General features: G+C 46.0%; 1 protein-coding gene and 1 pseudogene across 1 annotated transcript in view; both read left to right on the forward strand.

Annotated features, from left to right (window-relative positions):
* Nucleotides 1-25,520, forward strand: part of DHRSX (dehydrogenase/reductase X-linked) — a 180,569-nt gene that overhangs the window by 141,787 nt on the left and 13,262 nt on the right. The window contains exons 6-7 of the mRNA XM_007460499.1: nucleotides 3,480-3,687; nucleotides 15,272-15,479. Of these exons, the coding sequence (XP_007460561.1) occupies nucleotides 3,480-3,687; nucleotides 15,272-15,479 (416 nt within the window). The remainder of the gene's footprint in view (nucleotides 1-3,479; nucleotides 3,688-15,271; nucleotides 15,480-25,520) is intronic.
* On the forward strand, nucleotides 16,995-23,746 carry LOC103084706 (rho-related GTP-binding protein RhoQ pseudogene; annotated as a pseudogene).

Consider the following 25,520-nt stretch of genomic DNA (forward strand, 5'->3'; position numbering starts at 1 on the left):
GCAGACGAGCCTCTCGGGCTGGTGAGCGCCGGTCGGCGCCGATCCTCTGTGCGGGAATCTCCCCGCTTTGCCCTCCGCACCCCCGTGGCTGCGCTGTCCTCCGCGGCCCCGAAGCTCCCCGCTCCGCCTCCCGCAGTCTCCGCCCGCGAAGGGGCTCCTAGTGTGTGGACCTTTCCGCCTTCACGGCTCCCTCCCGCTGGTGCAGGTCCGTCCCTATCCTTTTGTCTCTGTTTATTCTTTTTTCTTTTGCCCTACCCAGGTACATGGGGACTTTCTTGCCTTTTGGGAGGCCTGAGGTCTTCTGCCAGCGTTCAGTAGGTGTTCTGTAGGAGCTGTTCCACGTGTAGATGTATTTCTGGTGTATCTGTGGGGAGGAAGGTGATCTCTGCGTCTTCCTCTTCCGCCATCTTCCCGGAAGTGGCTGTGTGAACTTTGCCAAGACCCTTGACTTGTTTATGTTGTTTTAATGGAAAGACTTTTTATTTTAAATATAGCTGTGTGAACCTGTCAGTCCAAAACTCCCAATCTGTTTTGTTCATCGAATTTTAGTGGCTGTAGGTATATTTGAACACACACTCCGTTGAGTGCCTAAGACACGTGTAGCTCGTTTTTCTCGTGTCTGTGGCCTCCGTCCATGTGGTGCCATACTCATGATGTTTGACAGTCATCAGCGCAGGGGATAAAGTTTCAACATCCCGGAGGTTTTTGGGGAGAGCTGGGTGTGGAGGGAGGAGGCAGGTGTGGCCGGGATGCGTGTGAGGGTGAGACACCACACACCTGAACTCCCCGTCTTCTCGTTTCTGCGTCTGGAGCCCCATCTTCCATCACGGTTCCTCTTCCATCCTTGTCTGTGGAAGCTGCCATCAGCCTGCAGCCTCCCTACAGCTTTGTTTTTTTAAATATTACCACCTTGCAACACCCAGAGCACTTGGCTGTCTCTGAAAGCCAGAGCCTGAATCAAATGTTTTCTTTGCCTCAGGAACCTCAGAACCTGCAGTGGGGATGTATGGGGTCGTGAAACCCAGGGTGGATCCTACCCGGGACCTGAGTGTGGAGGGACATGCAGTGTGGCCTGTGTGGCCCGGGAGGGGCCTTGCGGTGCAGCTGGGAAACTGTGCATGCATACAGTTACTCAGACATGAATGTGTATATGAAGAATGACATGTAGAAATGCATACACAGGCACATACAAGTATTTATATATACACACACATATACAAATACAAAATATATACATATAGAAATACACATCCATATAAAATACACATCAGCAAACACATACACGTATACAAATGCATATTCAGAGAATTACATACAGAACTCATATACCTGCAAATGCAAATATATGTACATTATAAAATACAAAATATATACACGTAGAAATACATCCGTATAAAATACACATCAACAAACACATACACAGATACAAATGCATATGTGGAGAATTACATGTAGAAATGCATACATGGGCACATGCAAATATATATGTGTACATATACGAATATATCCATATAAAATATACACACATCGGGCTTCCCTGGTGGCGCAGTGGTTGAGAGTCCACCTGCCAATGCAGGGGACATGGGTTCATGACCATGAGCCATGGCCGCTGAGCCTGCGCGTCCAGAGCCTGTGCAACACAACGGGAGAGGCCACAACAGTGGGAGGCCTGCGTACCGCAAACAAAAAACAAAAAAACCCCACACACCAACAAACACATACAAATGCATATACAGAGAATTTCATATAGAAATGCATATGCAGCCACATACACATGTACATATACATATGCAGATACAAATATATATGTATACATCCATGTAAACAAACATATCAATACAAACATAAACATATACACATATGTAAATGCATATACCCAGAGAAGTGTATACACATGGAAGTACAAACACATGTATATACATATGCAAAAATATATATGCATATGTGCATAAAATCATACATATATGCAAAACAACTTGCAAATGCAAATATATATGCAAATACAAAAGCCTATGTGGACGAATATACAACTGGAAATACAAGTATGCATGCATTACACATAAACACATGTGCAAATACATAGTTGACTGTGAACACTTACACATAGGCAAATAACTGCTCATATACTTACAAATATTTACACATACATGCATATGCATATGTTATATGCAAATTCAGACATTCATGCAAGTACGTATACATGCATCTGCAGTGCAAATTCATAGACATGCATATACCATATATGCAAAAGAAAATGCATGTATAAGTTGATAGGCATTTATAAACACGTGAATGCAAATACACAAATGCTTAAACATGTATGTGTATAAATGTGTGCATGTGCACATGTGTGCAAATACATGTGAACACATACACGACACACATGTATACATGGACATATACAAATGCATCTAGAATAAGCATACGAATACACACATAATTATATGCACGAATAAAATGAACACACAAACACACCTAGACACACACATAGACAAACACATGTGCAAGCCCGCTGGCTGCTCTAGGAGATGGAACCATGTGGGCTGGGCATGTGTTCTGCTCATTACCTGTGTCCTGGCCTCTGTTGGAGGGACTTAGGGACAGGGATTTAGACGACCTTTGCCCCCCACCGGAGGGCAGGCTTGGGTGTCCCAAGCTGTCAGGTAGTACGCACGGAGCCCCAGGACATGCTTCACAAATGTGTTTATGGACCAATGGCTGGCGGGCCGGCTGGGGCCTGCAGTGGGGACGTTCCCTAAAGGGCGCCGGAGGGATGAATTCGCTTCTGGGGTTCACCTGAGTGAGGGGCTGCCGTGGCAAAGTGAGTTTGGGGGTCAGGGCTCTGTCCACCCGCCTGTGGACCATAGGATAGCGTCACCCCCCTGGTGTCCCAGCTGTGCTGCCCACACCTCAGACCAGGCCCCTGGCATCTGCGGATGGCTGTTCCCATCCAGAAGAGTGACTGGCTTGGGGGACACTGCTGGGTGACTCAGGACACTCTCACTTTCTGGGGGGTCCTGCTGTTTTGTCATCATTTACAAGCTCGGGCCATCGAAGGGCAGAGTTTGAGAGCAGGACGGGGTCTTGTTGGTCTTTTGGCATCTTCCATACCGTGTACAGAGCAGAAAACGGGCAGGAAGGTGGGGCAGCAGACAGGGCTAGAGCCACCCTCCTGGCACTGGGCAGGTACCCCATCCACCTGGGGGGCAGCACCGCCATCCTGTCCTACCTCATCCCATCCCACCTCATCCCAACCCATCCCACCCCATCCCATCCAGCCTCATCTCATCTCCTTCCGTCCTCATCCCACCTCACCTCCTCCCATCCCATCTCATCCCATGTTATCCAAACCATGTCATCTCCCATCCCACCTCATCCCATCCCACCTCATCCCACCTCTTCCTCACGTCCTCCTATCCCATCCCGCCTCCTCCCATCTCCTCCTGTCTCACTGTCCCTGAACCCTCCTCTTTCCCCAGCTGGTGTAATGATGGTGCCGCAGGGGACCACCGAGGACGGCTTTGAGGAGCACTTTGGTGTGAACTACCTGGGGCACTTCCTGCTGGCCAACCTCCTCCTGGACACCCTGCGGGAGTCGGGCACCCCTGGCTGCAGCGCAAGGGTGGTTACTGTGTCCTCGGCCACACACTATGTCGGGGAACTGAACTTGGATGACCTTCAGAGCAGGTGGGTGCCAGTCGCCAGGGGTCTCGGGTGCTGCCAGTATGGTCAGGGTGACCCGTCACCACGACGCACTGGGCAGGGTGCTCGTCCCAGGTGTTGGTGGTTCACACCCCCAAACGTTTGTAAATCAACCTGTCTCAAGGTGAAAGCTGTGTTGACTAACACAGGCAGACCTGGGAGATGCTGCGGGTTTGCTTCCAGACCACAGCAGTGGAGCAGATATTGCAATAAAGTGAGTCACACGAAGTTTTTGCTTCCGAGTGCGTCTAAAAGTGATGCTTACACTAGACTGTAGTCTAGTAAGTGTGTAATAGCATCATGTCTATAAAAGCGGTGTACACACCTTCATTAAAAAATACCTTATTGTGGGCTTCCCGGGTGGCACAGTGGTTGAGCGTCCGCCTGCCGATGCAGGGGACACGGGGTTCGTGCCCCGGTCGGGGAAGATCCCACATGCCGTGGAGCAGCTGGGCCTGTGAGCCATGGCCGCTGGGCCTGCGCGTCCGGAGCCTGTGCTCCGCAAATGGGGGAGGCCGCAACAGTGAGAGGCCCGCGTACCGCAAAAAAAAACCCCAAAAACAAAAAAAAACCTTATTGCTAAAAAATGCTAACCATCCTCTGAGCCTACAGTTAGTCGTAATCTTTTTGCAGTAGTAACATCAAAGATCCCTGATCAGAGATCACTGTAACAAACATAATAATAATGGAGAAGTTTAAAATACTGCGAGAATGACCAAAATGTGGCGCAGAGACACAAAGCGAGCAAATGATGTTGGAAAAATGGCGTCAGTAGACTTACTCAACGCGGGGCAGACTTCAATGTGTAAAAAAATGCAATATCGCTGAAGCGCAGTAAAATGAGGTCCGCCCGTATTAACAATTGTTTGCTAACTGGCACTCACACATCCATATCAGTCTGTTTATTTATGCTTTGAGGTAAATCCTATTATTATCATCATTTTACACTTGAGGAAACTGAGAAGCATATTTTTAAAAAATCATTTAATTAAAGTATAGCTGATTTACAATGTTGTGTTCGTTTCTGGTGCACAGCAAAGTGATTCCGTTACACATATATATACGTTTTTTTCCGCATTCTTTTCCATGATGGTTTATCCCGGGATATTGAGTAGAGTTCCCTGTGCTCTACAGTAGGACCTTGTTGTTTATCCATCCTAAATGTAACAGTTTGCACCTGCTAATCCCAAAGCCTCAGTCCATCCCTCCCCGTCCCCTCCCCTCCCTCCCCCATCCCCTCCCCCTCCCCCCCATTGGCGACCACAGGTCTGTTCTCTGTGTCTGTGAGTCTGTTTCTGTTTGGTAGATAAGTTCCTGTGTGTCATATTTTAGATTCCACATATAAGTGCTATCCTATGCTATTTGTCTCAGACGTCTGGTCTCCAGGACTGGGGGAGGATGAAGTCCTGTTGCTTTCAGCCCCCAGTTTGTGGGTCACCTGTGCTGGCGCTGTAGGAGACCTTCAGGGTGTGTGGGTCTCGTGGAGGACCAGCCCCGTGGCCTCTGAGCCGGGCCAGGTTGGGTGTCACGGACGCTCTGGGGTCCTGCTGGAGTTAACGGGCTGACTTCGTTCACTGCCGTTTCTGAGTTTTTCGCGTTTATTTCTCAGCACGTAGGTGTGCGTAGCCCTTTAGCCAACCCGGTGCTTTCCGCATGGGGCGTGCATAGCAAGGAAGAAAATGAAAAGAACCCTGAGCCTGGAGAGATTCTAATGTCGCCTCAAGCACTCACACAGCAATGTGGCTGCTTCTCTCCCTGGACTCTAAACCCTGAGTTTTAACTCCTGGGGTCCAGTCGTCCCTCAAAGGGGTGTCTTTGGACAGAGTGGTTCTCTCATCGGCACGGGTCCAGCCTCAGGGTCTGCAGAGGGTATAGGATCGCCAAGTGTTTCCTGCATCTGATGGGAGCATGACTCCACACGGCTCGTAAAAAACAGCATCGTGGGCTTCCCTGGTGGCGCAGTGGTTGAGAGTCCGCCTGCCGATGCAGGGGACATGGGTTCGTGCCCCGGTCTGGGAAGATCCCACATGGCGCGGAGCGGCTGGGCCCCGTGAGCCATGGCCGCTGAGCCTGCGCGTCCGGAGCCTGTGCTCCGCAACGGGAGAGGCCACAACAGTGAGAGGCCTGCGTACCGCAAAAAAAAAAAAACAAAAAAACCACACACACACAGCATCGTGACAAGGGGACCTGTGTATGGGGTGGGGTGCTCCTTTCAGGAATATTCTTGTCTTTTTCTCCTTTGAATACGGGTGTAGAAATATGCAAGAGAGAATGCAGATGTGTGTACCCGTAGCTTCCTTTTTCTAAAGTGAAGCTTTTTGTGGCATCGCACAAAACTCTGACATTTGCAGAGAACTAATCTCATGGCCCGCAGGAGTGAGTGTCAGGAAGTGGTGATAACTGTCCTCCTGTATTTGTTTACATTTTCCTATGTCGAATCACATCAAAGGCATCTCGTATCATTTTTTTCCCTAAATGGTTATCCAAAGGGGATGAGACCATTTAGGACCATGGTTTTCAAGGTGGGGTCCCCAGAGCAGCAGCATCTGTATCACCTGAGAAGTGATGGGTGATACAGGTAGATGCTCAGAACACACAGCCCCCACCTGTGAAATGAAAACTCTGGGGGTGGGAAAATAATCTGACAAAATATATGTACATATACACACACACATATATATACACATATATATAACTGAATCACTTTGTAGTACACCTGAAACTACCACAATACTGTAAATCTTACTATGTATAAAATAGATAACTAAGGAGAACCTGCTGTATAGCACAGGGAACTCTACTCACTGCTCTGAGGTGACCTGAATGGGAAGGAAGTCCAAAAAGAGTGGATATATGTATACGTATAGCTGATTCACTTTGCTGTACAGCAGAAACTAACACAACATTGTAAAGCAACTCTACTGCAATCAAAATTGTTTAAAAAGACAATAAAAAGGTATTTCCTAGCAACCTGCCCCCTCCAAGTAAATCGTATATATACCTTATAGTGTATATTTTACTTCAGACCATGCCATATATAGCCTTTTAATTCTATAATAAACTTACAGAAAATTATGTTTAAAAAAACCGAAAGAGCCCAACTCACTCTTGTTATATTTTAAAGGCTTGACAATAGACTGTTAAAATGTTAAAACCGTGTTAAAAACAAACTCAGGGTGTGCGGCCAGGCATTGGGAATTTTAACACGCCGTCTGAGGGGCTCTTAATGCATGCTGACATTTGAGAACCACTTGGGTTGAAAACATGCTGCCTTTCGGGGTTAAAAAAAAAAAAAGTGAATTCTTGGCTCGCACCTGATGTAAACACCACTGGTGATGACGGTTAGTTGCCAAGATTGATTTGCTGGCTTGGATAAGGAGCGTTCTTGTCAAGCATAAATCACTTGTAAGAGCATAAAGTGTTCCAAACCCAGGTGGGTTGTTACACACAAAAGGGCTTGTCACCTCTGCCCGGCTGCACTCAGTCCCTCCTCCTACAGAAGAAATTTCAATGGAAGAGGTGGGCAGAATCTCTGGAAAATTGTAGTCAGTGAACAGGACTCATGATATAGTGGATAGCTTTGTTAAAAAAAAAAAAAAGTTATATTTAACGGAAGAGGATGAAAAAGCTATATACTATTTAAGTTAAAAAATTATATATTTAATATATTTAATACTTGTATATAATTAATTATATATAATATGTAAATGATATAAAATATTTCAATATGTAATTATGCAATTATAATTATATATTTATAGTTATAATTTACATATATGTGAGAGGTAGAGACTGACTTTTCTTTAAAGGTATCAACTGTGCACAAAGCTCTGTTACATCTTTTTTAAAAAATTGCCACACAATATTATATAATATATAAGTTGCAGGTGTACAACAGAGTGATTCACAAATTTTTAAGATTCTATTCCATTTACAGTTATTATAAAATATTGGCTATATTCCCTGTGCTGTACAGTATATCCTTGTAGCTTATTTTATTTTTTAAATTATTTTTTTTTGGCCACACCATTTGGCTTGTGGGATCCTGCTTCTCTGACCAGGAATTGAACCCATACCCCCTGCAGCTGAAGCACAGAGTCTTAACCACTGGACTGCCAGGGAAGTCCCCTTGTAGCTTATTTTATACATAACAGTTTATATCTCTTACTTCCCTCCCCCTATATTGCCTCTCCCCCTTCCCGCTCCCCACTAGAGTTGGACTTGTTTTCAGAAACTATCTCCCATGCTTGGAGGAGCTGACAGGGTTGACCAGCAGGCCAGAGATTCAGGGAAGTGGTGACGTTCGTAGTCTTGAACCTAAAGACTAGGTGACTTAGGTGGAATTTCTATGCTGTGGTGTTTGAGGCCAAATCCCTTCTTCTTTTGGGGGAACCTCATTCTTTTCCCCTGAGTGCCTTCACCTGATAGGACGAGGCCCACCCACGTGGCTGAGGCTCACCTGCTCTACACGCAGGCTACTGGTTTCATGGTTCATCTCCTCTGAAAAATAACTTCCTGGCACCATCTAGACTGGCATTGGACCGAACACTTGAGCGTGGACACGTGAAATGAACTGTCGGGCACAGATGTGGGCAAGGCGTTCTGTAGGTGATGCGTCGTGGTGTCCAGGAGATGGGTCTGCCTTCTACCCACCCTGAACCCTGACTTGTCTCCGTGCTCAGCCTCCTGCACCCATGGGCACCTCGGGACCCAAGGGACCCTCTGCGGGGGGTCGCGTCAGAGGTGCCCCAGCTTTGTGCCAGCCCTGAGGGTGACTGCACGGGAAGACCCCTCCCTCTGCACCTCTCCTGGGGACAGCTCGTCCTGCTTGTCCTTGGACCCTCCCCTCTTAATGCAGGCAGCTGTTACCCGGGCTGTAATGCAGGCAGCTGTTTCCTGGGCTGCCCTCGGCTAGGAAAATGGTACCATCCTACCTCCTCTCCTTGGACCCAAACCAAAGCAAGTCCCCCATCTTGACTCTTGACCTCGGAAGAGATCAAGAGATTAAGATTTGCTCTTAATGGCAAAGTTAACAGAACCCTCTGGATGCAGGATTGGCTACGTCCTGTGTCACCAGCCGAGGTGCTGCTTTGGGTACAAGTGTTGCGTGTCCCTGGGTCTTGTGGCTCCGTCCACAAAGGTCGAGCTACAGACCAGGGCTCAGAGTGGACTTTCGTAGGGTTCCTCACAAGCACGCTCTCCTCATGGCCTCCTCTCCTCACAAGAAACTTACATCTTATGGGCTTACTTCCTCTGAACGTAGAAAAGTCTCCTTATTTTTATTGGCTTTCTCTCTGCTCTATTCTTCAGTGGAGTAAATCAGCGAAGTCCACATTTTTATGGTTTGTACCAAGTAACTTTTTCTTTTTTCTTTTTTGGCCACGCCGTGTGGCTTATGGAATCTTCGTTCCCTGACCAGGGATCATACTCAGACCACGGCAATGAAAGTACCAAGTGCTAACCACTGGACCACCAATTCCCAAGTAACTTTTTCTTTTGTAAAACAGTGGTTACTGTATGAGTTTCCTGGGGCGGCCATGACAAAGGACCAGAAATTTGGGTACCTTAGAACAACAGAAAGTTATTGTCTCACAGTCCTGGAGACTGGAAGTCCATGATCAAGGTTGGCTGGTTAGGCAGGGTGGGTCTCTCCTGGAGGCCCTGGGAGGAACCCACCCAGGCTCAGTCTCTTCCAGGCTTCTCTCCAGCTTCTGGAGTTTGCTTTATGGCACGAGTCATATTGGATTGTAGCCCACCCAAGCAACCTCACTTTAACTTGATTACCTCTGTAAAGACCGTATTTCCAAGGAAGGTCCTATTCTGAGGTTCTGGGGGTTAGGACTCCACAGCATAACCTCTTGTGTTATGGGAAGAGGGGGGAAACAATTCAGCCCACAGCATGCACCATTGGTCCCTCCCCAATGGATAGATCCTTAACCTTTTTTTTTTTTTTTTTTTTTTTTGCGGTACGTGGGCCCCTCACTGTTGTGGCCTCTCCCGTTGCGGAGCACAGGCTCCGGACGCGCAGGCTCAGCGGCCATGGCTCACGGGCCCAGCCGCTCTGCGGCCCATGTGGGATCTTCCCGGACCGGGGCACAAACCTGCGTCCCTGGCATCAGCAGGCAGACTCCCAACCACTGTGCCACCAGGGAAGCCCCATCCTTAACCTTTTAAGGCTCACGTTATTTCAGCCTGACCTTGCTTTGGAGACACAGTAATCATTGACACGTTATAGGCATGGCCCTTGTTGTGAAAATAGCTATCTTGGTTTGAGTTTCCCAAACTTATTTAACTTTGGGGCAGTTTTTCACTATTTTATTCATAAGTATGTCTTCACATCCTCGTATATCGTTGGTTGTGGCACCTCTGTGGCGACATGTCATGTTATAAATATGCTGCCCTGCATTGATGTGGTTTTCACTAAACATTTAGCATGTTCAGTGTGTGTCCTGGGACCCCTTACAGGCAGCCGGCACCCTTCCCGTGCTTCTGTGACCAACTCTAGCAGGTGTTTGGATGAGGCTGGAATTCACAGGTGGCCCTGCCACATCCCAGGCCGTCTCTGCCGACTTCCCTTCGTGGAAGGACAGAGACTCCTCTTAGCTCACGATACTTTCAGAGGTCCTGGTGGGTGGTCTCTCTTTCCATCTTCCTCCGTCATGTTAAACCTAGGACACCAAGGCAGAATGCAAGGCAGTTGTTCGTCTTGTCAAGGGAAAATTTCAGTTTGGAGCTGAGGGATTATTTACTTGCCGACATGCTGGATATGGGTCCTACTTGCAGACTGATCGTTACCGGGCTCGGCCAGCATCCAAAACGCGCCAAATGGAAACTAGGTTATGGGTAGTACGTGGAGTTTCCATAATTGTGTTCACCATGTGCTGGTGTGTTACTGTCTCAGAATTGAACTTTTAAGGGAAGCAAATGGGATTTACTCATATGAAGTGAACATCACACAGTCAGTTGTCTTACTGGAGTGGGACTGAGCCATCACACATACACAGCACACACACACAGACACACACACGGCACGGTGTCCATCAAGGTAATCAATGAAGAGCTCCTTTCTTATAATAAACCATTCAGGCCGGTTGGTTTTTTCTGATCTCCGTCGGCAAGAGGGGAACAATGTTTTCTATAATACGCTGAAAACACAGACCTCAGATACCCTTAATCATATCCACATTCAGGGTCATGTGTGTTTCACTGGGGTTTTCTTTCAGCAAGAAAGCTCAGTGAATTAATGGTTTTCAAGATACTGTCTTATAAATCCCATAGTCATAGGCACGATTTCTCATGGGATTGAGGGAGTTCAGGAAACGGACTCCTCGTGAGACACTTAATGCACAATGGTTTTCTAGGACAGGTGGGCGATAATTTACTTGTGGGCGGTAGAGAGCTGTGCGCACGAGGAGCCTTGACCACTCGTGTGGACGTAGTGAAAAAATCAGTGGTGCTGAGTAGAAAGCGAGTGGATGAATACGGTGTAGGTCAAAGATGGTGGAAAGCCAGTGAGGAAAGCCATCTGTAAGATAGGTTGGAATACACACACACACACACATATATCCGTATATGGGTATATATATATACACACATATATAGACACAAACATACATGTATATATGAATATGTATACACATAGAGACACAAATATGTATATATGAGTATATATATAGACGCACATAGACACATACATATATATGAGTATATATAGAGAGAGACATACGTATATATGAGTATATATGTGAGTATATATGTAGACACATCTATGTATATATGAGTATATATACACATATATAGGTGCACATATATGTATATATGAGTATATATACATATATGTGCGTATACACATATGTATACACATTCATATACATATATGTGTATATGTGTATATACAAATATATATACACACTCATGCAGTGTGATCGATGACCATTTCTTGGTGGAGGAAAACACTGTGAAATCACTATGGAACTGATTTTCCATTCTTCTTTGAGCTTTGTAATTTTTTTACAACCAATATATATTTCTTTTATAATAATGAAAAATTAATATTATCCTTAAATATTCTCCCAAGGTATACCTTTGGTCCTACTGAAGGGGACCAGAACATGCCAGCCCCAAATGTACCTCTTTGATACATGGGGTGTTTTGAGCTAAAGGCAATTGAGAACAAGCAGACCCAGGAAACGCTCTTTACTCCCCCCCCCCACCGTCCCCAACTGTCTAAAAAGTAAAGTATCAATTTACTGTTTTGGAAAGGAAATTTATATTTATCCAGGAATTTTCCATTTGTAGTAATGTCTCCATTCCAGGAAGAGAGCTATTCCTGGAGATGACTCTTTTCACCCCAGAGACTCTTATTTGCATAACAAGACGGTCCTTATTTATATATACACATTTCTTCCCTTCCCATAACCTGCCTCCTCCACCCAGAATCCCAAAGCCCCTTTGCCTTTGTTTACCCTAAGATGATATATAAGCCTCTATCATCTGGCCACCTCCTTGTATGTAATTTAAACTGTTTTCTCTTGTTAAACTGTCCTTTAGCAGTTTGATTTGCAGGCCCCAGGACAGAACCTAAGAGGATAGAGGGAAAAGATTCCCCCCCACAATACTTTATTAAAATGTAGGTTTTACATGTGTATATTTTAAAAAGTAGAAATATGTGGGTGTGCATTTATTGTCATAGGCAATAGTAGTTTTGTCTTTGATGAGAACTTGAAAACCTCATTTGCTTAGCAGAAATGTATGGCCTGCTACATTCCTGGCATCTTGCTGAGCATGGGGGCACTAGCGGACCCTGTGCACTTAGCACCTGGTCTCAGGTGGCTCAATGTTACTTCCTCAGTGGGTGTAGATCGGCTGTCAGATCAATGCCAGATGCAGATCAAGTACCGTCCTCAATCTTGCAAATGTCACATACTGTTTACGTGAAACCCAGGTATCGTGGAGAAGCAACAGATGCAGAAGGGTGCCTTTCTGGAGCCTCCCTTATCTGACGAAAAGCAGAAATTTGTGAGAAACGAGGACTTCCCAACTCTTTGGGGTTTTCACTTCTTTTCTATGAAGTTCCCCATACATGTAAAATTAGAAGTAAAATCGGTATTCTTCTCTCTTTAATCTGACACTTGGTGGTTTAATTTGCAGGCCTCAGGGACAGAACACAAAAGTACAGGAGAAAAGTTTTTCCTCCCCAACAAAAAGCCTACCACAAGACTGTCTCTACTTTTGTTTCAGATTGACTTTCAAATTAGTTACCAAGTAGTTACATCAATAGATGATTATGTATTGAAAACAAAGGTATATTTTTATGGTTTCCGTTCTACCTTTTGACACCATTCATTACAAAAGCAACGTATTAAAAATCTCATGTTTAGAATCAAGCCACGCAGACATTTCATGAATTTCTTCTGCCTCTGCTTAAGTTTGTGGACTGATTCTCTCTTTCAGCTGCCTTCTGTCTGTTAAAATTGCAACAGTCTCCTCATTGTTTTAAACTCCAAGTGTCTGCCATTCCTCGGGGCTTTATTTATAAACTTTCATGGGGAATCATGTCCTCTTGTGTATCGGCTTTGATTCCTTTCCAATTCTTCTGTGGATGGTTATTTATCTTTAAATCCACCAGGGAACCTCTCCTGAAATAACTTGTACTCTTGATTTTTTTTTTTCCTCCTGAAGAGAAATGTATTGACTCCCCCCCACCCAATTTCCGTTCTCTCTTCTCCATGCTACCGTAGAAAACCGTAGTTATATCACTTGTCAGTTTACCCTTGAGGAATGTGCACATTTATGGTTCCCTCTCTTCTTTCTAAATTCGGGATTCCTGTTCCCTCCCAAGCAGCCGTGGTAATTCAGGAGCAAAGGCGTGCACGTGAGGTCGAAATGGCCCAATTCCAAGGTGAAAGTTCAGCCTTTCTCTCCCCCCACTTAATAACTCCCTCTTTCCTGGAGGTCTCTCCTCTTCTGGGGGGAAGAGACAGGAGGAAACTGCCAAAAATCTTGACGGTAATTGGGAGGTTGTCGTGGATCAGAGGAGGGCATCTGTGCTCAGAACTGCACTATATTTTTGTCTTAATTCCTCCCTCCAACAAAAGATCTGTTTGGAATTCCTTTGGCCGACGCCCTGCGACAAGCTTGTCCAGTGTCACCCTTGGCTGACTTGTTCTGAGTCATCTTTCAGACAAAAGACTCGGGGCTTATTTTCCAGCTTAAACTGCATGGACCCGAGGCCAAACCTCCGAGTTTGCCTGTGGCCTCTTGTGACGAGGGGCTGTGTGATGGGCACACCGTGGGGACATGCTGATGAGGAAGAAAGATGCTACCCAGGAAACAGCAGGAGGCAGGACCCAGTCCGAAAAGGGGTTGATGTGGTTGTCACATAGGAACAGACAAGCGCCCATGTGTGCAATTTACAGGATTGAGGTTTTTCAGAAAGTCTCACTCGGCAACTAAGCATATGAGGCTCGATTTCTCTGATAGCCTTTCTTGGCCTGTTTTCTGCACTTCCCTTTTCCTTTTATTTTTTTTTCCCCCTTCTGTGCTTTCCTTGGTCACATTCTCAGTTCACTTTTCTGAATCATTTAGTCAGTTTAGTTCGTTTATTGCAGTTTTTTTTTTGGCTGCGTTGGGTCCTCGTTGCTGCACGCAGGCTTTCTCTAAGTGGCAGCGAGCAGGGGCTACTCTTCGTTGCAGTGCACGAGCTTCTCATTGCAGTGGCTTCTCTTGTTGCGAAGCACAGGCTCTAGGGCTTCAGTAGTTGTGGCACGCGGGCTTAGCAGTTGTGGCTCGCAGGCTCTAGAGCGCAGGCTCAGCAGTTGTGGCGCACGGGCTTAGTTGCTCCGCGACATGTGGGATCTTCCCGGACCAGAGCTCAAACCCGTGTCCCCTGCGTTGGCAGGTGGATTCTTAACCACCGCGCCACCAGGGAAGTCCCCATTTATTGCAATTTTTAATTCCTATTTAGGAAGAGCTTTTGTCCGTTGAATTCCAAAGCGTGTTTTCTCTGCGTTTCACGCGACGACTCTCATTTCCTTCTTTTCATCTTTGTGTGAAGCTCCCACGAGGGTGAATTCCATGGATGGATTTTCTCCCAACTTAGGAGACACCTCTGAGGTTGAAAGAGTGAAAGTAACATAGAATATGGGGCACATCCCACTGGAAGAAGGAACTCAGGTGGGGCTGTATTCATATCCCATAAAATTCAGGAAAAGGAGCTATGGGCCTGAAGAAAGTGACTAATCCCTAACGAATGTGTTTTGCCAGAGAGGCATCCCGGGTTGTAAACATGTTGTGCCCCCCATAACATGATCTGCAACGGTAGGAAGCCAAAATGGACAGGCTGCGTCCGAGCAGGACACGCGTCAGGGCCTGTTTCCCAAGCGCTGAGCGTTGGGAGGAGAGAAAAACGCAGTCAGTTCTCAGAGGTGGAAACGATTCTCGTGACGCACTTGAACTCAGGTGCGTGTGTAGCTGCCCTCAGCCTGTAGCTGCAGATTGCCGGCCGGGCGAGGGGAGAATCGGGGCCAGACGCCTGCGTTTCACACCCTCTCCCGCTTTGCTTCTGCAGCAGCAGCTACTCGGCGCACGCGGCGTACGCCCAGAGCAAGCTGGCCCTGGTGCTGTTCACCTACCACCTGCAGGCGCTGCTGGAGGCCACGGGCAGCCCCGTGACCGCCAACGTGGCCGACCCCGGCGTGGTGGACACCGACCTGTATAGACACGTCTTCTGGGGCACACGGTTCATTAAGAAGCTGTTCGGCCGGTGGTTATTCAAGGTAAGGCTGCGGTGGTCGGGTGTGTCGCTGTGGCTTGTGTGCTCCGAGCCCACGTGGGCAGAGTTTGGTTTCACCTTCCCGAAGGGGCTGGGCTTTCTGTACTCGTGCCCGGGGTGGGGGTGGGGTGGTCCTCAGGACGCTGAGAAGCCTCGTGGCCTGGGAGCCCGTGGTCCCATTGCCGAGATAAGAAGCACCGAGGCAGAACCCTCCCCTGTGTATCCACGGGGGTGTCGGCAATTTTTTGTTCTTGTTGTTGGAAAGGAGAAAAATCGACTTCGGTCTGAGGCCGGCGGCGGGCTTGCATTTGCTCCCAAGGACCCTGGTCATATGCGAGCGTGTCTGAGTCGGGGCTGATGGGTCTCAGAGGGTCATGTCTTGAAAGAGCAGGCGGCATCTGGGGTTGTCCTTCTGGACTCTCCCTGGCCCTGGTTTGTGCACTCTTGAAGGGCGTTGGAAGCACACCCGTCTGCCTCGAGAAGTGAAAGCCGTGTGTCTTCCCCTCCAGCCTCCCTCTGGTTCGGGAATAATTGCGTGTGCTGCCCGCTTGTGTCTGTGCCGCCCTGCGCGCGGTGTCTCCTTGGACAGCGCTTGGCTTCTCTTTTACTTTTTATTTTCTGTTGGCAGACAGTTGATGAACCATGCAGTGTGAGTTTCAGGGGTACAGCACAGCGATTCAGTTATGCATATACATGTGTCCACTCTTAGATTCTGTTCCCGTTTCGGTTGTTACAGAATATTGAGTAGAGTTTCCTGTGCTCTACGGCAGGTCCTTGTTGGTTATCCATTCTACCTGTGAGAGTTTGCATCTGCTAACCCCAAACTCCCAATCTATCCCTCCTCCCGATCCTTCCCCCCATAACCGTAAATTTGTTCTCTAAGCCTGTCAGTCTGTTTCTATTTTGTAATTAAGTTCATTTGTGTCATCTTTGTTTTTTGAATATTATCTTAATATTATTTTTGCAACATCTAAATGAGAGAGACCAGTTGTCAGGTATTTTATGATAAATACGTTACAAAGTCCAAGCTTTTGAAATAAAGGAAGGTGACTTATTAAAACCTTCTAAGTATCCCCGGTTTACTGGTAACTTTGCAGAAGGAAATGAATAGGTAGGTGTCTGACGTTCAACTCATGGTTTAGTTGCAAATACCTAGATTAGGCAAGCATTTGTTATTGGTTCCTAACTAAAAAAAACGTTGTAGATGATCCAGTGGGTCCTCCTGGGGAGGTCGGGCCGGGGAGAGGGCGCGCGCGCCGAGCGGCGGGGGGCAGCGGGCGGATGCGGCGACCGGGGCCGGGCGGGGATCCGGGCAGCGCCTTGGGCCCGCCGCCCCCTCCCCTCGGGCGGGGGCAGTCGCTGCATGGGGCCGGGGGGTCGGCCGTGCTGCGCTGAGCGGCGGCGGCGGCGGACCCCCCAGGCGGGCAGGGGCTGAGCCCAGGGCCGGGGCGGGGGCTCCGGGGGGGACCATGTCCGGAGGCCGGCCGGCCGCAGCGTGGCTCATGGGCCCGGCGCGCTGATGCTCAAGTGCGTGGTGGTCGGCGACGGGGCGGTGGGCAAGACGTGCCTACTCATGAGCTATGCCAACGACGCCTTCCCGGAGGAGGACGTGCCCACCGTCTTCGACCACTACGCAGTCAGCGTCACCGTAGGGGGCAGGCAGTACCTCCTGGGACTCTATGACACAGCCGGATCGTCTGAGGCCTTCATCTTATCCAGTGACTGATGTCTTCCTTATATGCGTCTCTGTGGTAAATCCAGCCTCATTTCAAAATGTGAAAGAGGAGTGGGTACCAGAACTTAAGGAATACGCACCAAACGTACTCTTTTTATTAATAGGAACTCGATTGACCTGCGAGATGACCCCAAAACTTTAGCCAGACTGAATGATACGAAGGAAAAGCCTATATGTGTGGAACAAGGACAGAAACGAGCAAAAGAGATAGGTGCGTGCTGCTCTGTGGAATGTTTAGCTTTAACCCAGAAGGGATTGAAGACTGATTTTGATGAGGCTGTCATAGCCATTTTAACTCCAAAGAAACACACAGTAAAAAAAAAAAAAAAAAAAAAAAAAAAAAAAAAAAATGAAAAAACTGTTGTTTAATTACGTGAGAAACGTCTTCAGTGGCCAGGTAAACTGTCCATTTCTCTCAGAAAGCATATGAAATGCTAAAGCTATACCCAGACCTCTTAAAAATAATGAAGCAATTTAAAACTTGAAAAAAAAAAACCCAACAACCCTGTCCTCAGAATTCTATAAAGTTGATTAAGAACGTTTCTTAAAGGTCCAAGAAGCAACAAACAGCATCTGAAGCGACAGTCTATTATAAATGCTTTATAAATACTTTATTTCTAAAGTATTTATTTATAAAGTGTTTATAAATACTTTATTTCAACTAAAGTATTTTATAAATATTTATAAATACTTTATTTATAAATTATTTATAAATGCTTTATTTCAACTAGAAGGTACAGTCTCTCGGGTTTCATAGTTTACAGAGCTACAATCACGTCATGTTGTAACTATATAAAAAACAGTGCTGTTAAGTGGAACTGCCTGGCTTAGACCGTATACACATCTGCACAGTCTTTATGGAATCTGCACAAAGAAATATCTTCTCCCTTTGCTCCAGTTAATTGTTCTTGTATGTAAGTTTCTTTCTATTCCAGTATATCCAGAGTGGTAAAGTAACAAGGCCAGCCACACAGCCAAAGGTCGCTCCAGGCGTGCAGGAGATAGAGAGAATGTATGAGATCAAAAAGAACAAATGTTTTATTATTACTTGAGCACAAGTGTAACCTAAATATTTCTATATTAAAGCTTAATGTGCTTTCTTAAAACAAACCAAAAAAAAATTGCAGAATGTAAAGCATATACACTATTTTCATATTTAGCATCTCATTAAGACCCATGTTTCTCTATTATTTTTTTAAATTAATTAATTAATTTTTGGCTGTGTTGGGTCTTCGTTTCTGTGCGCGGGCTTTCTCTAGTTCTGGCGAGCGGGGGCCACTCCTCATGGCGGTGCGCGGGCCTCTCGCTGTCGCGGCCTCTCTTGTTGCAGAGCACAGGCTCCAGACGCGCAGGCTCAGTAGTTGTGGCGCACGGATTTACTTGCTCCGTGGCATGTGGGATCTTCCCAGACCAGGACTCGAACCTGTGTCCCCTGCATTTGTCATCTTTTTTTGGATTGCATGTATAAGTGATACCACAGGGTATTTGTCTCTGTCTGACTTACTTCACTCCGTATGAGAATCTCTCGGTCCATCAATGACATTATAGGTTATTGTAAGATAATGAGTAGAGTTCTCTGTTCTCTACAGTAGGGCCTTGTTGGTTCTCTATATCCAGCCGTGTGGACATGTCAGTCCCAGTTCCACCAAAGTCCGCTTGGAGGACTCATCTGGGTCCCGCTGGACCTCAGCAGACCCCTCTCCACAGGGCATCGGACACCCAGGGTACAGCACAGCCATGGCCGGATGCCGGGGCGAAGGGCGGGCTCTCACAGTACACGTGAACCAGACACGGGGTGAGGCCAGGAAGTAGGAGCTGGGGACCCACAGAAGGCTTGGTGACGTGTGCCTGCCGCCACGGCCATGGCTCACATGATGCCGAAGTGAGAAATGATGAATGCCAGGCCCCTCAAATCCCTCCGATTAAAGGTTCCCCGTGTTTCTGTTTTGGTGTCCCTCCTGCCCCATTTTGCCCACGTAGAGTGAGCCCTGACAATCTAGTATGCAGGGGTCTCTGGGTTTGTTTTTTTTAACGTTTGACTCCATTTATAGTTATTAGAAAATATCAGCTATATTCCCGGTGTTGTACACTATATCCTTGGAGCTTATTTTATGCCTAATAGTCTGTACCTCTTAATCCTCTTCCTCTGCATTGCCCTTGGGGGTATCTGTTTCTTGATCAAACTTCCTTTCTGGTGCAGTTAGGTTGTTATCTGTTTTACCCTGATAAGTGCAATAATCATAAGAAAAATTAACATCCGGTCTGTCGCCGTCTGTATGAGATACAAGCTAAAAATAATTCCTTTATATACAGTTAATCCCCAAGTAACCCGGTAAGGCCCATAAAGACCATGGTTGTCGTTATTTTACTGTCCACACTGGAAGCATAGGGATGAAATTACCTACCTGCCTGAGGAGGCCCCGTGCCCCTAGACACGTTGGTGTTTCTGTGATTATTTCTTGCTTTTCTTTAAAAACGTTGTTTTTTATTTTTGTTTTTTTTTTGCCTTTTATTGAAGTGTAGTTGATTTACAACGTTGTGTTAGTTTCAGGTGTACAGCAAAGTGATTCAGTTATATATATATATATATTTTATATAGAGAGAGAGACGTATTCTTTTTCAGATTCTTTTCTATTATAGGTTATTACAAGATAGTGAATATAGTTCCCTGTGCTCTGCAGTAGGTCCTTGTTGATTATCCATTTTATATATAGGGGTGTGTATCTGTTAATTCCCAAATCCTAATTTGTCCCTCTCTCCCTTTCCTCCTTGGTAACCATGAGTTTGTTTTCTATGTCTGAGTCTGTTTCTGTTTCATAAATAAGTTCATTTGTATCATTTAAAAAAAATTAGATTCCACTTATAAGTGATATCATATGGTATGTGTCTTTGTCTGCCTTACTTCACTTAGTATGATCATCTCTAGTTGCATCCACGTTGCTGCAAATGGCATTATTTCGTTCCTTTTTTATGGCTGAGTAGTATTCCATTGTATATATGGACCACATCTTTGTTTTCCATTCAACTGTCGATGGACACTTAGGTTGCTGCCACGTCTTGGCTATGGGTGTAGTGCTGGAGTGAACATTGGGGTGCATGTATCTTTTTGAGTTAGAGTTTTCTCCAGATATTTGGGATTGCTGGATCATACGCTAACTCTATTTTTAATTTGTTAAGGAACTTGCATACTGTTCTCCGTAGTGGCTGCACCAGTTTACATTCCCACCAACAGTGCAGAAGGGTTCCCTTTTCTCCACACCCTCTCCAGCATTTATTGTTTGTCGACTTCTTAATGATGGCCATTCTGATGGGTGTGAGATGATACCTCATTGTGGTTTTGATTTGCATTTCTCTAATAATTAGTGATGTTGAGCATCTTTTCATGTGCCTGTTGGCCATCTGTATGTCTTCTTTGGAGACATGTCTGTTTAGGTCTTTTGAGTGATTATTCTTTTAGGATAAATTTTTAAAAGCGAGTTTGTTTATCTAGAGGCTGTGCACATTTAAAATCTGGTACCCAAATTCCCACAACACATTTCTGCTGATAATTTTCTAGAGTTTTGCCCCTAGACCATATGTGGTCCCATTTAACTCTGCATTTTTTTTTCCCATTAGCAGTAAGATGGTATGTTTACAGGACAGTGTCTGGCTTCTTGTTAGGGTTACATCTTTCTTTCCTCTGACCGTCACCTTTCAGTGGGAGGTGCTGATCGGCTTTCACAGTCTTGGCGGGTGGACCATATTCATTTCTTCCTCACCACGGGGTCGCAGAGATTAGAAACGGTGATCGCCAGAGCCCTGGAGGGGAGGGTGGATGCCATAAATGACAGTGGTCGCCCTGAGTTCTCCACCACTGGGCTCTCAGTGCAGCCTTTTGGGGCCACCCGTGGAACTCAGATTCTGACAAATATCAATTAACAGTTACAACCGGGCCCCAGCATCCAGCCAGCACCAGCTGTAATTACATCTTCATCAGCAGGCCATCAAAACCCACCTCTCCTGAATCACCCGGTTCCCCTTTGTGGTTCCCTTTAAAATCTAATTTCCCTTAGTGCATGTGACAACTTGTGTGAATTGTTGGTTCTTGTCCTCTGGGGACACTTATCTGTGTATGTGTGTGTGTTGCGGAGGGGAGGTGATGATTCAGAAAAAGCTTTTCTGTATATTAGGGACATAATCACTTGTTTCATCTTCCACGATTAGTCCCCAGAATTCTTATGTCTTCTGGTCTTAGAGAAAGTACTTTTTTGCCAGAATGAGTCAAGGGGTTAACTTTTTTTTTTTTCTTCTTGTAAATTGTTTTGTTGTTTAACTTTCATGGTTTCTGGGCTGACGTGATTAGAAATTCCCCTCCAGTATTTTTACCTGTGGCAACAACTGAATCCTTAGCCTAGGTCATGTCCGCAGCGGGTGATGTAGGAGGACCCCAGGTGCTCATTCCTGTTCAAACTGGGAGCCCTGTGTCCAGGGGTCCATCCTTCTCTGCTGACCGCACACCATGACGGTTACTAAAACCGCCAACCATGACGCTTACTAAAGGTGTTTCCTAAAAACGTACCCTTGCTTCCGTCTGTTCTGAATTTACTTTTATCTACACCATCACTCTCGTGTCCTACCTTTCCTGACTCTAAACTGATTATCTTTCCAGACCACCTTTTAGATGATTTTGCAAATCGAGAAAAACAGCATCTAGGAGGAGGGGGTCTCCTGTGTAATCATTTGCTCACATATTTTGTACATTTTGGTGGTGTTCATCTTTTCACAACCGATATAATCATCGTAAGAAAACTTAATTTGGGAGGGGGAATTTTTTTTTTTTATTGGAGTATGGTTGCTTTACAGGATTGGGTTAGTTTATACTATACAGTAAACTGAACCAGCTATACGTGTACATAGATCCCCTCGGTGGGAGGATTTTTGATTTAATTCAGGGTTTCAGACAGAGCTGCTCTCTGTCTGAATATAGGTCATCTCTGGTTTTGACCACGTCTTTCTTGATGCTTGCGATACTGTGCTTTATAATAAGAAATATATGTGCTTGGTCCTTGTCCCCATTTCTGGCACAGAGCTGCTAAAACCCTTGGAGTTTCCCAAGTGTTGAGAGCCTAAAAGGTGTCTCTTGTTATGTTCATGAGGTGTGCCCTTTGGAACTCACTCAAGGATGGTAGCTGGTTGCCAGGGAAACCAACCAGCGACTAAAGGGTTGGAATTTTTATTCCCACCCCCTGACCTCTCGGGAGGGGGAGAGGGAGAGGGGCTGGGCGTTGAATCCATCACCAATGGCCAATAATTTAATCAATGGTGCCTGTGTCATGAAGCCTCCATAAGACCCCCAAAGGTCAGGGTTCAAATAGTTTCCTAGTTCGTGAACACGTGGAGGTACCAGGAAAGTGACAGCCTGGAGAGGGTTTGGGGGTCTCCTGCCCCCTCCGCAGATCTCACCCTCTGCATTTGTCCCATCTGGCTTTTCCCGAGTTATCTGCTATTATAATAAACCGGTGACCTAGTGAGTAAAATATCTCCTGACTTCTGTGAGCCATTCTAGCAAATTAACTGAACCCCAGGAGGGGTCATGGCAACCTTCCATCTACAGCTGGTTGGTCCGAAGTACAGGTGACCACCTGGCGTCGGAATTGTGGTAGACGGAGGGGTAGTCCTGGGGGACTGAGCCCTTCACCTGTGGGGTCTGAGGCTACCTCCAGGTAGATGTGTCAGAACGGAGTTGAATCGTAGGACACCCAGCTGGAGTCGCAGAATTGCTTGTTGGTCTTGGAAAAGCCACACTTGGGAACTGGTGATCAAAATCTTAGAGCTTTTCAGAGGTGCCTTATTAATTCTCCATAAATGCCCATATATTTATTGCATTAATTCCTAATTATTTTATGAAATGCTGATGTTTGTTTCGGTTCTGAATAGGGTTTATTAAAAATATTACAAACTCTGAACACAACAGAATAAATAAAATATTTAAAAGTCAATAATAAATGAGCACACATGTCATCACAGCATCTGCCACACCACGCTTTTCTCCAGATGCAATTTCCTTCCTCCCCCGAGACGTAACCCCTATCCCAGGTGTGGTGTTACCCATTCTCCTGTTTCTCATTATATGGGTGTGTCTCTGAAATTTAATTTTGCATTTTTTCAACCTGACATAAGTAATGTCTGTGATTTGCTTTCTTTGCACCGTAAATTTGTTTCCTGGGGTCGTTATAATAAATGACCACAAATCAGGTGGGCTAAAACCACAGGCATCCATCCTCCTCCGGTCCTGGGGACCAGACGTCTGAGGTCAAGGTGTCCCAGGGCCGCACTCCCTCCAGAGGCTCCAGGGGAGGGTCCTCCCTGCCTCTTCCAGCTTCTGGGGACTCCAGGCATCCCTGGGCTGGTGGCCGCATCCCTCCCGTCTTTGCCTCCGTCTTCACGGGGCTTCTCCTCTGTGTCTGGGTCTCTCCTCTTCTGTGTCTTAGAAGGACCCTGTCATTGGATGTAGGGCCACCCTCATCCAGGAGGACCACATCTCAGAACCTTCGTGACTGCAAAGACCGCATTTCTAAATACGGTCCTGTTCAGGGACTAGGGCTTCAACATGTCTTTTGAGGGGTCACGGTTTACCCCAAAGCACTTAGTATTAAATGTTGGAGATGTACCCATGTTGCAGCATGTAGAAGTCGGTTGTTGCTTTCCAGGCCTGTGAAGTCGTCCACCTGCACATACATCATGGTTCACATTCATTCTCAGGGTCAAGGACACTTGGGTTCTTTCCGGTTCTTTCCTGTTACCGCAGCTTTGCCGTGAAGGGTCCTCCATGGATCGCCACATCTCTCTTTTTCTAGGGAATACCACAGGCAGTGACATTTTAAGGCCAGAAGGTTCTCACATGGTCCCGTTTCCTGGGAATTCCATCTGGTTTTCCCAGCGCACAGTCCAGGTATTGAGAATTCCCAGTGGTTTCCATCTTCATCATATGCGTTAAGTGTTGGACTTTTCAGTCTTTGCCAACTTGGGCCAACTGCCGAGCTCTTCAGTCCGGGAGCAGGAAACGGCATTTGCTGTGTTTTAATTTGCATTTGCATTTTCTGAAGTATCCTTGTGGTTGGACAGTCTCCGTGGGATTATTTGGCATCTGGATGCTGGCTTCTGGGAAATGCCTTTTCCCCCTTTTTCTAGGGGGCGTTCAGCCTTTTCTGTTTTGGATTCATCTCTGTTCTTTATTCTGGCTGTTGATTTGTATCGGTTATGTATGTTGCCAACACTTTTTCCTTTGTATTTTCTGCTTCAAGAACATACAAGAAAGTAATATTGTATGGTTATAACCAAAGATATTAGAACATAGGAGAAAAATATTTTGAAAATGGAGAAACAAAAAAATACATGTATATGTGTGTATATCTGCACACACGTACATATACATGCATACATATATGGAGTATGTGGCATATATCGTTTGTGGAATGCACATTGATTTATAACTTTCTAGATGCCCATAGTTATATGGAAGATTATTTATTCAAGGGACATGATTCCTTCCCAAGTAATTTTGATATATTAAGAAATACTGGGCTTCCCTGGTGGCGCAGTGGTTCAGAATCCGCCTGGCAATGCAGGAGACACGGGTTCGAGCCCTGGTCCGGGAAGATCCCACATGCTGCGGAGCAACTAAGCCCGTGCGCCACAACTACTGAGCCTGAGCTCTGGAGCCCGCGTGCCACAGCTACTGAAGTCCGTGCGCCTAGAGCCCGTGCTCCACAACAAGAGGAGCCACCGCCATGAGAAGCCCGCGCATCGCAAAGAAGAGTAGCCCCCACTCGCTGCAACTAGAGAAAGCCCACGCGCAGCAATGAAGACCCGACGCAGCCAAAAGTGAATGAATGAATGAATAAATTTATAAAAAAAAAGAAATATTGAGCTTCCAAAATTTCTATCACATTATCAGAAGAATCACATTATAACGGCCTCACTGATAACAATGTTCAGTATACTCTGAGCCTGTACTGCCTGTGGTGACGGCTTTGTGATTCACTGTATGTGGGAACGTGGAAATATAATTTCAAAATATAGGAAAGCAATGTTAAAATGAATGTCTATTTCATTTTTAAAAAACAACAAAAAAAGAATAGACAAAAACGTGATTTTACCAGTTCTATCACTGACATCTACTTTCTAATAAACTTTCAGTCTCAATTTTTTTTTTAGCCATATGCTTATTTAATTTGCCTATATGGATCAGACTGTCTCCTTTGACTGTGTGCTGCTTTGGGACATGTCCCCATCTACTCTCTAGGCAACTAAATAGTAGCTCATGTATAA

This window comes from Lipotes vexillifer, unplaced genomic scaffold (genome assembly GCF_000442215.2).
Source record: "Lipotes vexillifer unplaced genomic scaffold, Lipotes_vexillifer_v1.1 scaffold512, whole genome shotgun sequence".
Classification (NCBI taxonomy): domain Eukaryota; kingdom Metazoa; phylum Chordata; class Mammalia; order Artiodactyla; family Lipotidae; genus Lipotes; species Lipotes vexillifer.